Below are 14,173 nucleotides of genomic sequence, written 5' to 3' on the forward strand. Positions count from 1 at the left end.
TAACATTACACTTAAAAAAAAACTTGTAATAAAAACTAGTAAGTATTGCAATGGAACAGTTTTATGATTGTTTGACACTTTTCTGTGTAAAAGAATAAACATGGTAATTGTAAACATGTGCCCTGACATTGAAATTGAGAATTCTTGCTGTGTAAGATTATTAACTTAAACTCTTGATGAATTTGAATGTGAAGGGAGAGTGAGATTTTTTTTTTTTTGAGGTAGAGGATGTGGTTAGTGCTGTTGGCCTGAGGGTGTGAATATAATGGTTTGATCCAGGTTCCACCGTCCTGCAAGACGTCAGCTAAAATATACCTAAATCTTTTTGTTTCCTCTCTCTCGTTTGTTTTTAAATGCATTTTGTAATTTTTTTTTTTTATCTATGGTATTATTTCAATGTCTATGCTGTGTACAATGTCTGTACTGACTGGCACAACTGGATTATACATAGTTAAAAAGGAGTGTATGGTTTTTATTTAATGAGTAATCTCTTAAAACAAACTTAATACCTTTTTGAAGGAGAGAAATACTAAAGCTTTTGTTCGCAATTAGTGTGTGTCATACAGAAATCCACTGCTCAGGTATGAGCATGATAATTTCACTTACCATCTGTGCTACCGCAAACAGTTCAATGCAGCTCTGGTCTGACTCTGTCCTGATTGATAATGTTGTGTGTAAAGTAGTGTGTTGACCATTTGGACCTGTGTGTTGACCGCAGGGCTCAGCGATATGGCAAAAATAGAACATCATGCATTTTTCTTGTTTTTTTTTTTTTTATGAGACCAAACAGACACTGTGCATTAATTATATATTATACTTTTTTGAAAAATGCTGCTTTAAATCTGATGTAGCTATCTATATTCAGAAAAGAATATTTTGATAAAATTTATTAAAGTACTGTTAATGTTGCTATATTGTCTGTCCCGTTTGACAGCTTGTCAGACAGACACAGGAGTGGTGGAGCACCATTCTACTTTGTAGTTTTACTTGCACAAATATGAGCTGCATTCAGCCATTAGAAGACCTTGCTTTTGACCTCCATACAAAAGTGTTGTCCGCAGTCTGCAGAACAAGATCTAAAGAAGCCAGAGGCATTTTTGAAAAGTAAAAATGAAACTTTTTGGCTACAACCACCAAAAGTATGTTTGGAGAAAAGAAGGAGGAGCGTTTGGTGAAAAAAAACAACTTGACAACTTTTAGGCATAGCACATAGTGGATCTGTTATGCTTTGGGTGTGGCAGTAAGTGGCATTTAAAACATTGCACAAATATTGTATGTGAAAGAATTGATTTCAATACATCATCATATTCTGGCAGCAAATATGAGAAAGTCCACAAAGTAAATGAAGTTAAGTCCACCATGAACTGCTTTAAGAAATGTAAACTGAAGCTTTTAAAGTGGCCCTCTTAGTCCTCTGGCCTGACTGGTTGAAATATAAATGGGAAAGCTTGTAACATTGAACATGACATCTATTTACAGGGAAAGTCCTGCTTTTCAATAAAATAAAATTGAGCAACGGCATATATTTACAGGTGAAAGTCCTCTCCTTCAAATAAGAGTCGATCAGCTTACAAGCTGCAAGCAGGGAAAGCCCTGCACGGTCTGCACAAGCTAATACTAACAACAACTACAAAATTAAAATATTTTTGCAGACTGGATAGGATTGTGTAGCGGGCCTGATGTGGCCCCGGGGGCTTGCGTTTGAGCTCTAAGGGATGTAATTAATGTCAGTCTGTGTATTCTGTACTTTCAGAAATAATCTGTAAATCATGTCTGATTTATTTTATCAAATTTGTCTATAGCAGGTTAGCAACAAAGAAAAACCTGCCTGGGACTGGGATTTCGTCAACTTAAGACATGACTGTAACGATGCTCCATGTTATAGTTGCTAATTTGACATGAGAACACATTGATTAGGCGCCACAATCTGTCTGAGCTGTCCTTGAGTGTGGTGTATCTCATGTGGCCTTGCATTTGGGTAGCACTTTTTTTTTATTCTCATTTCATTTGATTAGTAAACATTGGTGCAGTGTCCTGTTGGCTCCACCACAAAACAATATTGTCACTGTCATTTATGCTCATAATTTAAGCCTTTGAAAGCTGTGGAATGTGAATTGCAGTTGGTCTGGGCTATGAAAACAAAAGCTTGTTTGTAATATTTGGAGTGGGTTAGAACAGTGAGGCGGAGGAACAGCACTAGTACAATAGTGCTCATTGCAGCCTGCTGGAGATGACGGATAGCGATTGCAGTACAAATAAATGTACACTCTTTCTGGAACATTTAAAAAGAAATAAGGTGGCGGTATGCCATGTTGTCTTTCTGCATGCTGTAATTCTGGGATTTGCCTCTAATCTGACGAACAAATATTTGGAGCACTAAAAACATTGTATAGCCGTTGGACACTACTTTTTGTGTGCATATGTGTGTTTATCGTGTTCTTTAGGTTTTTGTAAAGCAGTAAGGTTTTAAAGACTAGGCAGTACAAAGGAAGAAATCTAGCTTAAAATATGTCATTCGGTTAAGAGTGAATTATTCTGTAAGCATCATAGCCATAAACCCCTGTTGTCACTAAGATTCTACACCATTTCTGTAGACATCTTTGCCTAATCGTAACACAGCTAGTCATTGTCTTTACCAACTGAATCTTAGAGCCAGGTGTATTGCCCTGGTACGTTAAGGGCACATTCACTGAAACCTCATCATGCTATAATCATTACATCACAGAAAAACACCTAGGGTAGGAGGAAGAAGCAAAATATTGTGTGTGCAATGCTGCCTAGCAGTGAAAAGGGACAAAGGATGAAATAAGGCACTTAAACTGTAGAGCATTTGCATATTAGTATTGTCCAGTACTGGTGAAATATCACTATCTTTTACATTTAATGCTATCAGATGATATTTAGTATGATGCATTTTATAAAGTAATGAGGTATGCAAGTTTATGGACATTTATATTGTAGATATAGTGCTCCTCATTAAAAACATTGCAAAAAAACTGTAGTATCACAATGTGTCGGTATTATGGTATACTAGTGAAGATAATACTATTCTTCTTTAATATTTCTTCTTCTGCAGATTCAAGCTCAAAAGGTGCGGCTGGCTAGAACGCAGGGGCCTTACTATGGTGGCTCTCTACCAAACGTCAATCAGATCGGCAGGAACGCCCACGACCTTCAGGTATGTCATTGCGTACGTCATCAAACATTTTAAGCTGGACCTGCTAGTTTTCTATTGAACCAGCCACTGTAGATAGATCAAATATTGAAACCAAAAAATTTGGATGTGAACTTTAACTGTTTGTGTTTAAGCAAACAAGGCATGGTAAATGTTTATTAAACCTGAATAGGTGGTTATACAGTTCCACACATGCAAGGGACACCAGTTTAGAAAGACGTCAGCTGTAAGAGATTTGTGTATAATCGTTTTCCTGTGGAAAGTGCGGCAAAGCAGAGGAAGATGGCAAGCTGTATGAAATGCAGCTTAATTTGTAACATGAACCATGATAGTTCTGCTGTTTTACTTGTGGAATTATTTAATTACGTGGTTCAGCAGCATCACAATACCTTATTATTGGTGGAGAATTCAGTTTAGCATGTATCATGCATGTATATGATAAATGTATGCTACTTTTAGCATATGCATCATGAACCTGTCTGTTTACATGCCTTACAATAACATTTTTTCCTCTCTTTATTTTCAACATATTTATCAATGTTAGACACATTTGTGGCATGTTTTGTTCTACTAGACTCTCCATTATAATAATAATAATATTATTATTATTATTATTATTATTATTATTATTATTATTATTATTTATTTTTTTTTTTAACTAGATTGTTTGTTTATTTTGGACCTTAGTTTTGTAGCCTAGTTCTCCGACACCCAGCTCTATTGTAGCAAACCTGGGCCAGCTAATCAAGGTATTCAGTAGCTTCTGCATGTTTTTGGAGGAACTAAACTCTCCAGGAGCACAGTTAGGAACCTCGTGGCTTGACATTAAAAACAGGGTAATTAGTTTAACAGCTTTGTTTTAATTTAGTTTCACTAGTAGTTTTAGCATTAGAGTGGCAAGGGTCGAATAATCCGTTCAAATTGCATCCAATTGAACAATATACAGGAACTTAATGCTTCTAAGTGATGGATGTCAAAAACAACCTGTCTCTATGAACATACACTCTATTGCCAAAAGTATTTGCTCATCTGCATGAAATTGAGTGACATCCCATTCTTAATCCATAGGGTTTAATTTGATGTTGGCCCACCCTTTGCAGCTATAACAGCTTCAACTCTTCTGGGAAGCCTTTTCACAGGGTTTAGGAGTATGTTTATGAGAATTTTTAACCATTCTTCCATAAGCGCATTTGTGAGGTCAGACACTGACGTTGGACGAGAAGGCCTGGCTTGCAGTCTCCACTCTAATTTATCCCAAAGGTGTGGGTTGAGGTCAGGACGACTCTGTGCAGACCAGTCAATTTCTTCCACACCAAACTCACTCATCCATGTCTTTATGGACCTTGCTTTGTGCACTGGTGCACAGTCATGTTGGAACAGGAGGGGGCCATCCCCAAACTGTTCCCACAAAGTTGGGAGCATGAAATTGTCCAAAATCTCTTGGTATACTGTTCTTGAGCTAATCTGAAGGCCACATAAAGTTTGGAGGTCTGTAGCGATTGACTCTGTTGGCGATCTCTGCGCATGTACCTCAGCATCCGCTGACCCCGCTCTGTCATTTTATGTGGCCTCCCACTTTGTGGCTGACAACCACTTTGTTCCCAACCACTTCCAGTTTGTTATAATATCACTAACAGTTGGAATTTTTAGTAGCAAGGAAATTTCACGACTGGATGTGTTGCACAGGTGGCATCCTATCACAGTATCATGCTGGAATTCCCTGAGCTCCTGAGAGAGACCCATTCTTTCACAAATGTTTGTAGAAGCAGGCTGCATGCCTAGGTGATTGGTTTTATACACCTGTGGTCATGGAAGTGATTGGAACACCTGAATTCAGTGATTTGGATGGGGGAGTGAATACTTTTGGCAATATAGGGTATGCACAGTATGTCTTTGCACTTCTGCTATTGATTTACCACTGGCTATCAAGTCCTTGAAAGCTCCAAGACAGTTTGCTCCATTTGCTATATGCTATATGTAAGGAGAGAGTTAGTGTGATTTATTTATTTATTTATTTATTTATTTATTTATTTATTTATTTTTTTTTTTTTTTTTTTTTTTCCATTATTCTCTTTTAGCATTACTTTTAGCATTGCCCCATTCCTTTAACCATCAGAACTGTGGTGTATTTTCACCCAGTATTTTTCCTGGGCTTGGTGTTTTACCACTGCTAAATTTGGTTGCAAATTATCATTTAAGACAAAGCTAAATAGACAGGCTTCCACTTCCAAGCATCCTTCATGCATTTAAAGTACAGAAACTACATTTTTGTTCTCTGTAATTCTGTTCTGCATTTGTTTGTTTTGCAGTTGATGCTATAGTCCTGATTTAGTTTTTTATATTTTGAAAACTTGGTGGGCAAATGAAACTGTATTAAAGGTCTACTTTACAGAATTGCATCAGTCATGCAATAGCCCATTATATGTGCTCATGCATGAGCATGTATACATATGTTTGTGTGCAAGTTCATTTGTTTCCAGAGACCCTAACCTTTATATACTATGTGTATGTCCTTTTAGGGCCCATTCCACTCTAACCTTGACTCGAGTCGATCTACACGGCACCATGGCCTGGTGGAGAGAGTCCACAGAGAAAGACGCTTCATCTCCCCTAGCCGACCATACAGGAGACAAGTATCCTTACATTAATTATAATTACATTTACTCATATTTAATTACATTGTGTTCTTTTACTCAGTTGAATTATTTTTGCACAGGTAGGAGCTGCAGTTTCCTAATAATAAGCTCCTTAGCAAGACTTTAAAAAATTATGTTGCAGTTAAGTCTTTGTCCTCTGCTATTTGATGTAGTTTTGGTTGTGTAACCCCATGTGCAACCAACAACAGGTACAAAGATAGATGCCAGGGAGCTCAAGCCCCTGCCTTTTATGGCCTGGGACTGTATGAGGGCCCTCTTGGTCAGCACATATATCATAATTGTTTTATATACCTGCACCATTGTTCAGCTCAGCCTTGCCCCAGGATTAGAGGTAGTGGGTCAGTTTGTTCTATAAGTCTCATAAGCGACTTCTACCTTTTGTCAGATTTTGGTGCATTTTGTCTTTTAATGTGGCCAAGAACTGTCTATGCTTACTGGCCTGGTATGCAAAACATCCCACTGAAGACCACTGTTTTGGTGTGGTGAAAAGGCAGGCGAATTTTAAAATGGTGCCTCTAAAAAAGCAAATCCACAGGAAACATGGTGCCTCTAAAAAGGAAATCCACAGGAAACTCACTAGGATATCATAGTTAAAGGCTATTTAGTGCTATTGAACAGGAAATATGTTGGAAAAACATTTTAAAGATGTTATATCATGAAATTCACACAACTATATCTTTCTGAAAAGCTCAGTTGCAGTGTGCAGAGCGGGCAACTACTTGGGTTTCTACCCATGGTAGTTCGTCATACTGATGTGCATATAGCCAGTCAGAATGAAACCGTCAAAATCCTAATAGTTTTCACCAGCTTATCTTGCAGTATAAATCAGATGCTTCATTTATGTCTGAGCAGACTATTTAGGTTAAGATCAACAAGACCTCCATCAGTCTTAGGGCCTCCATTTTCTGAATCAGTAATAACTGCCTGTGGAGATTTCACTTTTAATGAAAGATTATGTTCTCTCAGAGAGAATTCTAACTCTCTTGTCTATAGTAATTAGTCTAATAATAATAATAATACCAGTAGTATTTTATTTATAGACCACTTGTTTATGCTGGTGGCAGCTCAATGCTTTACAGACAGGTAATAAAGCTAAACAGTAATAGAAGAACTCTAAGTATTAATTGAAGTAATGGTAATAAAGGAACCATGAGTATTAAAATCAAATAAGACAATGATTATTCAGATTAAAAAGATAAATACCACAAGAGATGTAGAATTTTAAATTAAAACCAAGTTAAAAATAAACAATTTCAGAGGTTTCCTAAAAGTGTGCTCTGAACTGGACTGTGGAATTGAGCACCATGGCTTTCTACATATTCCAGAAGGTATTTGCAGAAGGCTTCGATCTGCAAATCTAAAATCATGTGTTGGTACATGAAAAGATGGACATTCTGTGATGTAAGCAGCTGCTTGTAGCAAATGCAAGAACAAGTTTCTCTGTATCACTGAGATAAAAAGACCAAATTTCAGCAGTACTGTGCTAACAGAAAAAGACAGTTTCATCTGTCTTAGTAAAGAATCACTGACATTGTTTGCTTTCCTCTAAAACATGATTAGATTCTCCCTCTGGATAATAGTGTCTGCCAAACTGCAAATTAAAGGAAGTTTCCCTGCAAAATGTCTGCACAGTCCTGGCCTAAAACAGTATAGAAGTGTAAAATATAAGAGGTGCTGGTTTTGTTGGGGAGAAAAGGGGGTTGGTACTGCAGTTGTCCTTAATCACCGACCTCAGATGGACAGCTCTCATTGCAGCTCTGCGTACCTCTCGCCACCTCCTGACCCCAGCTGGAGAAGGTAATGAATACTAAAGAGCCGTAACAGGTCTCAGTCTGGGACCCTCTGTGCTATACGTCTTAACTCCGCTGTCTGTCTGTCTTGTTGAATGTTAACTTGTTAACTTATAGATGTGTGTGACGGCTGATGTTTGGTTCATGGCAAACTAACACTGGCACTGACAGGACTAACCCGAAGGCGCTGCTTCAGTGAGCTCTCTTCCAGAGCTTTGTCTTCTGTTGCTTTACAGGCCTTTTGGGCAGATTTACCTTCTTTTTTTATCTTATCCTTTGACTGTGGCAACTTCTCTGCTTTTCTCATTTATCAAACTTGGGGGATCTTCATTTCCACTTTTGTTCTGTTCCAAAATCTCCCTCTTCTGGCTCTACTAAACGGAACAAACTCGCCTTCAGTGAGTGGGATACTGACTTTTAAAAGGACTTTTAAAATGCTAAAAGAATCACTTCTTCAGGTAAAACTTAATCAGTTTCTATTTGACTAATTGTTGTTTTCTTGGAGTAGCAGCTGCAACGCTTCAGCAGTTCATGGGGAGGCTGCTTTTTTGGCAGTCTTGGCCATCGATTGATCAGCTTGAGAATGGAGGAATCAGCAGTAAGCAGCAGACATGTTCCGTTGTGTCAGCAGAGTCCTCACACTCTGATCAACAGCTCTATAAATCCTACCTAGGCATGCGCATACACAATATAAAGTGGTGATGTAATCACAGAGGCACATGGTATGCTGCATGTTGGAAATATATTTCAGTGGCCCTTTGGGGTAATGGTACAATGTTCTTCTCTAAATTATTTTTACATTTTTCATCAGTTAGCCCCCTTTCTCCTGGACTGGGGTCACAAGGCTGATCCCTAGCCCCATATAGAGAAAAGCCCCATGTGCTGAATATCGTCAGTGTCCCTCTTTCTGATTGTCTCTTGGGCTGCTTTCGGTTCTTTCGCAAGCCTCCATTTTTTTCCTCATGGTTCTGGAAATAATGGGCATTTTTCTGTCAATCACAAAGGAACTGGTCCAGTAATTTCTCCATGGACAAGAACCCGTTGTTCCGTCTTCCCACCACAGCACTCAACAGGTGAATTCACCTCTCTCGGTCGTTCCCTATCACTCGTGTCTATGTAATACTATTTTTTTTTTGTTGTTGTTGTTGTTGTTGTTGTTGTTGTTGTTGTTGTTGTTTTGGTTTTGTTTTTCTTTCTCTTTCACTCACTTTCTGTATTTCTTTCCTGCTTGCTTTGCTTTTCTTTCTTGTTTTGTCTTTCTTTTTCTCTTTTACTTTCTCCTCTCTGTCTCTTCTGGATCATCTTCTGATGATCTGGTCTTTTTTTTTTTTTTTCTTTCTTCTAAAATTGTCTGAGGCAAAAGTAGTGTGGTGAGTAGGCTGAGTAGTGTGGTGTGCAAGGTAAGCTATTGTTCAAGAACACCTGTCAGCTGTTTATGCTTTTATGCTTGCCCTCACTGATGACTGTGAACACTGAGTTGTTTTCGTATTGCACCCTAGGACAGATATGTAAATATGTTGGTTAAGTCACATCCCTTTTTCTAAGGATTTGTTCACGCAGCAGCTAAAAGTAGCTCAAATCCGATCTTTTTCTTTATATGCGACAGATCTGATATCTTAGTGCCAGCATGAACAGCAAAAAACACATTGAATCTGACAATTTCAATTGCGATTTGGGACACTTTCATACGTGGTACTGAAATCCAAACAACCTCAAATGTTTGGGCTAATGTTTCTGTACAAACAAAATTAGAAGACACATCACAGCTGCTCAGTGTTTAAAGAGTTTGTAAAAGAAATGGCCTAATGTGGTGAATGGAGAACGAGGCTGTGGCATTAAAGAAAACTTAAAAGTCTACAGGTAAAGTTTAAAGAAGCCAAGGTTGCGAACCAAAGAAAAGGCTGTGGGCGAATAAAAGGCCTTTTAAAGTGAGCTCTAACATGTTCTGGGTGATGAGCCCAGCTGTCAGCTGTAGGAACTTCTTACTAACTCCAGTGATACTGGTGAAGATGAAATCGAAACCTCCGTGCGTGGCCGTTACCGATGACTCCATTGTTTGTATCCTTTGGATAATCATGCCAAGTGAAGCACTGTTCTTTTGTGCTTGCAGGCCAGTTCAGGAGCGTGATCTGTTCAGACTACTTTTATATATTTGTCACGTTTAAAATATACTGTGAACTAACAAAAAATGTGATATAGGTGGAGAAAATCATATTTGAGCTACTTTAACCTGCTGTATGAGCATAGCTTAAGAGAGAAGCGGTGTTTTAAGTGATATTTAATTAATTTTGTCATTTTAAGTCGTCATACCTGAACTGAGGACAACACTACTTTCTTGCCCACAGGAAGAAGTATCAACAGACTTTTTTTTTTTTTTTTTTTTTTTTTTTTTGGACCTTTTGTAGTCTTCATTTTCTGATTGTAGACTTCTGTTTCACTAATAAAATTCAATATTGCAGTATTTTCCAAAATCACTGTACTGTAAGATCTAGATGATGTTTTCCTTAATGAAGTTAATGACGCCATGCTTCCTTGATACTGGTTCTCTGTGTTAAAACAATGTCTTACACATAGCACTGCTGCTAAGGATTGTGTGATTTAATGCATTGGTAACTGTAATTCAAACAATTAAAACAAGTCGGATAACGATTACGTAATAGACTGCTAGGCAACACTATGAACGTGGACTTAAAGTCCAACGTAAACTGACATTTACAATGTCGAAGCATCCCAGCTTACAAACTTTACATGGATTGTTTTGACTAGTTGTGAAACGTAACCGAACAGAAAACACTACATTACAACAAAAATGATAATTTAGTTCTCATGTATTTTAAGTATTTTTTTATTTTTTGAAGCAAATGACAAATTGAAAGTAAGTTGAAATGAAGTTTGTACCTGTCAGTATCACTTAAACAAAAAAACAAAAAAAGTGGACTGTTTTGGGATCCCTGAGGACTGGATTGACAGCCAGTGCAATCTTGGACCAATGTACCTCAAACAATGACCCTTTGCTCTATGTCTCTCTGTCTCTCTCAACTCTTTAGAACGAACTCAGACTCTGCACTGCACACCAGTGTGATGAATCCCCCCACTGGAGATCCCTTCAGTGCAGGACACAACCTAAACCCTCAGGGGCGGCGCAGTGGTGGGTATCTTTCTCTCCAGGGACAAACACAATCCTTGTTATTTTATTCCAGGATGGTAAATAATAGGAGCGATTTTCAGATACTGCAGTGTGTAGATTTTTCTGATTTTGGACACCTTTTTTATTCTTTCCAATTTGTAGGTTTGACAGAGAGTGAGGGACGAAGGAGTAAGTCACTCATCCCTTTGCAGCTCAACAGTCATAAATACATTGTATTTGTTTGTAATGTAAACAGAACAGTAAAGGCTCACATGCGGAGTGAAGCTGACTTCTTTCTTTCTTTTTCTTTCTTTCTTTCTTTCTTTCTTTCTTTCTTTCTTTCTCTTTCTTTCTCTTTCTCTCTTTCTTTCTTTCTCTTTTATTCTCTTTCTTTCTCTTTCTTTTTCTTTCTTTCTTTCTTTCTTTCTTTCTCTTTCTTTTTCTTTCTTTCTTTCTTTCTTTCTTTCTTTCTTTCTCTTTCTTTTTCTTTCTTTCTTTCTTTCTTTCTTTCTCTTTCTTTTTCTTTCTTTCTTTCTTTCTTTCTTTCATTCTTTCTTATAGTGTTCCCATACCCAGTTCCTCCCATAGAGGAGAATGTGTTAGATGAAGGAAAACTCCTGAAACCGTGGGACGCTAAAAAGGTATTCTTGGATATCTTCTTGTTTTGTGGTTTTTGTTTTTAATTTATTTTCTAATATTATTGCTCTCATTTTTCTTTTTATTTACTTACTACTATTATTGCTCCCTCAGTGTCCTAATGTATTTTGACTACTCTGAGCAAATTCTTGTTCTGTATAATTTAACTATCACACACTGTTTTATCACACATTTATATACACAAAGTTCTTGATGATTTTTTTTGTGTGTGTGTGTGTAAAAGGTGATTATATGACATTTGTCAATTGTATTTTTTTACTTTAGTTACCCATGCTGTCCTCACGACCAAAATCTTGTGAAGTCCCTGGAATCACGTAAGTTCAAATAGTCTGCCTACAGAAGAAGTTAAATGTTTGAAGTCAGTTTTGATTGACATGTCTTTCAACCTCTAGCTCTCTTTATCTTAATGCTAATGCATCTCTCTCTCTCTCTCTCTCTCTCTCTCTCTCTCTCTCTCTCTCATGTGTGTGTATACATATATAAATATATGTATATACATATATTAGCATTTTCCCCTCACCAGACCAGCAGTCCAGTGCCCCTCATGTCCCGTCTGCTATGAATACTGGGGGTTCCCTACCTGATTTGTCTAGTCTGCACTTTCCCTCCCCACTACCAACACCACTCGACCCAGATGAGCCTGGCTATCCCTCCCTCAGCGGAGGCAACAGCACTGGCAACCTGGCCTCCACTCTCACTCAACTCGGAATCAATACCACCAACGCCTTCCACTCTCCAGGTGTGTGGGAGTTGAAAAGCAAAAATAGTTTCAGAATCAAAGGTCTGATGAACACTATAAAACATTTGAAGTGACAAGAAGAAAAGTTAGATAATTACACTTGTAGCTAGTTTCATACATAGGAGTACACAGAAATAAACTGTAGTGAGGTGCAGGCCACATCAGAGCATTTTGTCAGAGAGGGAGGGAGTGGGTGTACATGTAATCGGAAGTAGCAGCTAGTCTTATCTCCATACAGCAATTTTTGCTTACCACACAGGATGCAGCATCCTCACTTGCCATTTCAAAGCATTATGGTTTAAACACCAGTCGCACACTTCATAGGTTCCCTTCACCATTCAACATTTGGAATGATTCTCTCTTTATTATGGGTTTTTGTAATCAGCTTGCATCTCATAGTGGTTATTTTTTGTTTTTTAAAAAAATTACACACATTTTCTTCTCTCTTTTTTTCCTTTCTATCTCCAGGTCTCCTGGCCTCTTTACAGGGCACACTCAGTAATCCTTCCCTTCAGTCGTCACTTAGCAACCCAAATATCCAGTCATCTCTGAGCAGCCACTCTTTCCCCAACTCCCTTAGCTCCACCTCCCTACAGTCATCACTTAGCAATCCCTCCCTGCAGTCCTCCCTTAGCTCCTCCCCTTCTTTGCAGTCATCCCTCAGCAACCAGTCCTTGCAGTCCTCTTTGAGTAACTCTTCCCTAAGTGGACAGTCCCTTCAGTCAGCACCTAGTGCTGTGGGTGGGTCAGGCTCCTGTTTGAGTTCGTACCCTTCCCTCTTACATGGCCAGTTACAGCCACAACTGAGCACCTCCCCCCGGAGACGAACCCAGCTTTCACCACTAAATCTGCCCATTGGCCCAGAGTCCCGCAGGCACCTCTCCAAACAGTTCTCCCCCACCATCTCCACCACGCTGTCTGCCATCACACAGGTAACCAAGCCTCCTGTACTGGCGGAGAGTCCTGCTATGTATTGTAATCTTAGACGTTTGTAAAGAGAGATTTGGTAATTTTTCCTTATTTAGGATTCAGATTTATAGATGCAGTGCATCTCCTGAGCCAAGGCTGTAATCTCTCACAAGGCTGAAAATTCTTCTTTTGCTGTTGACCAGGGTGTTCCTTTGGATACCAGTAAGCTGTTGATGGACCAAAGATTACCACAGTACTCCTACAGTCAGTCACAGCAGGCCCAGGGCACTGATGTCCAAAAAGGCTGCTCCTCGCCACAGTCAGCACTGCCAACAGGCCAGCACCAACAATTACAGCCACAGCAGCAACAACCAGGCCAGCCACCACAGCGCCACGCGCATTGCCCGCAGACCCAGGTGTCATCGCAGGCCATGCAACTGCACATGCAAAACATGCAGAACCTGCGCAAATCTCAGAACTTTCAGTTGCAGCAGCAGCTTCAGAGGCAGGGCTCCCACCTTCAGCCACAGCCGCAACAGAACCAGAATCACAGCAGTGCCGTAGATACGCAGGGGCCAGTGAACTCGCAGAGTATCCAGGAGCCAGACACGCAGACACCAGCCCCCAGCCAGGTGGATGAGCAGTCTGCACAGCAAGAGCAGCAGAACCAGAGTCTCCCTCAGCTCCAACAGATCAGCCAGTCTCTTGCCAGTGATCTTGGGCTTTACAATGTGAGTGACTTCTCTCATACACTTAGAAGCCTGTGTTGTGCAACTAGATAGAAAAGATCTAGGGTAAGAGTGCCCAGCTCTTCTCCTAGAGGGCTAATGTCCATCCTAGTTTGTTAGTTTTCCTTTTCAAAGTCTTTAGTGAAACCTGGGAAGCAACAGGATCAATTGAATCAGATGTGACTTAGCAGAAAAATTACCAAAGTGTTCTCGATTTGCATCCCTGATCTAGAGGGTATTATCTAACGCAGAGGTCTGAAATCTGGACATTCAATTTCCAAGTTCCTTCAGAGGTCTTCAGTTTCCATTCCTGGATTTTGCATTAATTGGTTGGTCTGAAACTAGATGGCCAATCAGTTACATCAGCAGTTTGAATTAACTACCAGCACAT

At 39.2% G+C, this 14,173-nt stretch overlaps 1 protein-coding gene across 2 annotated transcripts in view; it reads left to right on the top strand.

The window, feature by feature from the left end:
- Window positions 1-14,173, top strand: part of LOC108436548 (CREB-regulated transcription coactivator 2) — a 30,172-nt gene that overhangs the window by 6,791 nt on the left and 9,208 nt on the right. Inside the window, exons 2-12 of one of the 2 annotated variants that reach the window (XM_017713086.2) lie at window positions 3,077-3,178; window positions 5,695-5,808; window positions 7,568-7,629; window positions 8,627-8,695; window positions 10,670-10,770; window positions 10,912-10,938; window positions 11,311-11,390; window positions 11,671-11,720; window positions 11,913-12,145; window positions 12,614-13,077; window positions 13,258-13,785. In XM_017713086.2, the coding sequence (XP_017568575.1) occupies window positions 3,077-3,178; window positions 5,695-5,808; window positions 7,568-7,629; window positions 8,627-8,695; window positions 10,670-10,770; window positions 10,912-10,938; window positions 11,311-11,390; window positions 11,671-11,720; window positions 11,913-12,145; window positions 12,614-13,077; window positions 13,258-13,785 (1,830 nt within the window). The remainder of the gene's footprint in view (window positions 1-3,076; window positions 3,179-5,694; window positions 5,809-7,567; window positions 7,630-8,626; window positions 8,696-10,669; window positions 10,771-10,911; window positions 10,939-11,310; window positions 11,391-11,670; window positions 11,721-11,912; window positions 12,146-12,613; window positions 13,078-13,257; window positions 13,786-14,173) is intronic. The other variant, XM_017713087.2, reaches the window with a different exon arrangement.

This window comes from Pygocentrus nattereri, chromosome 3 (genome assembly GCF_015220715.1).
Source record: "Pygocentrus nattereri isolate fPygNat1 chromosome 3, fPygNat1.pri, whole genome shotgun sequence".
Taxonomy (NCBI): domain Eukaryota; kingdom Metazoa; phylum Chordata; class Actinopteri; order Characiformes; family Serrasalmidae; genus Pygocentrus; species Pygocentrus nattereri.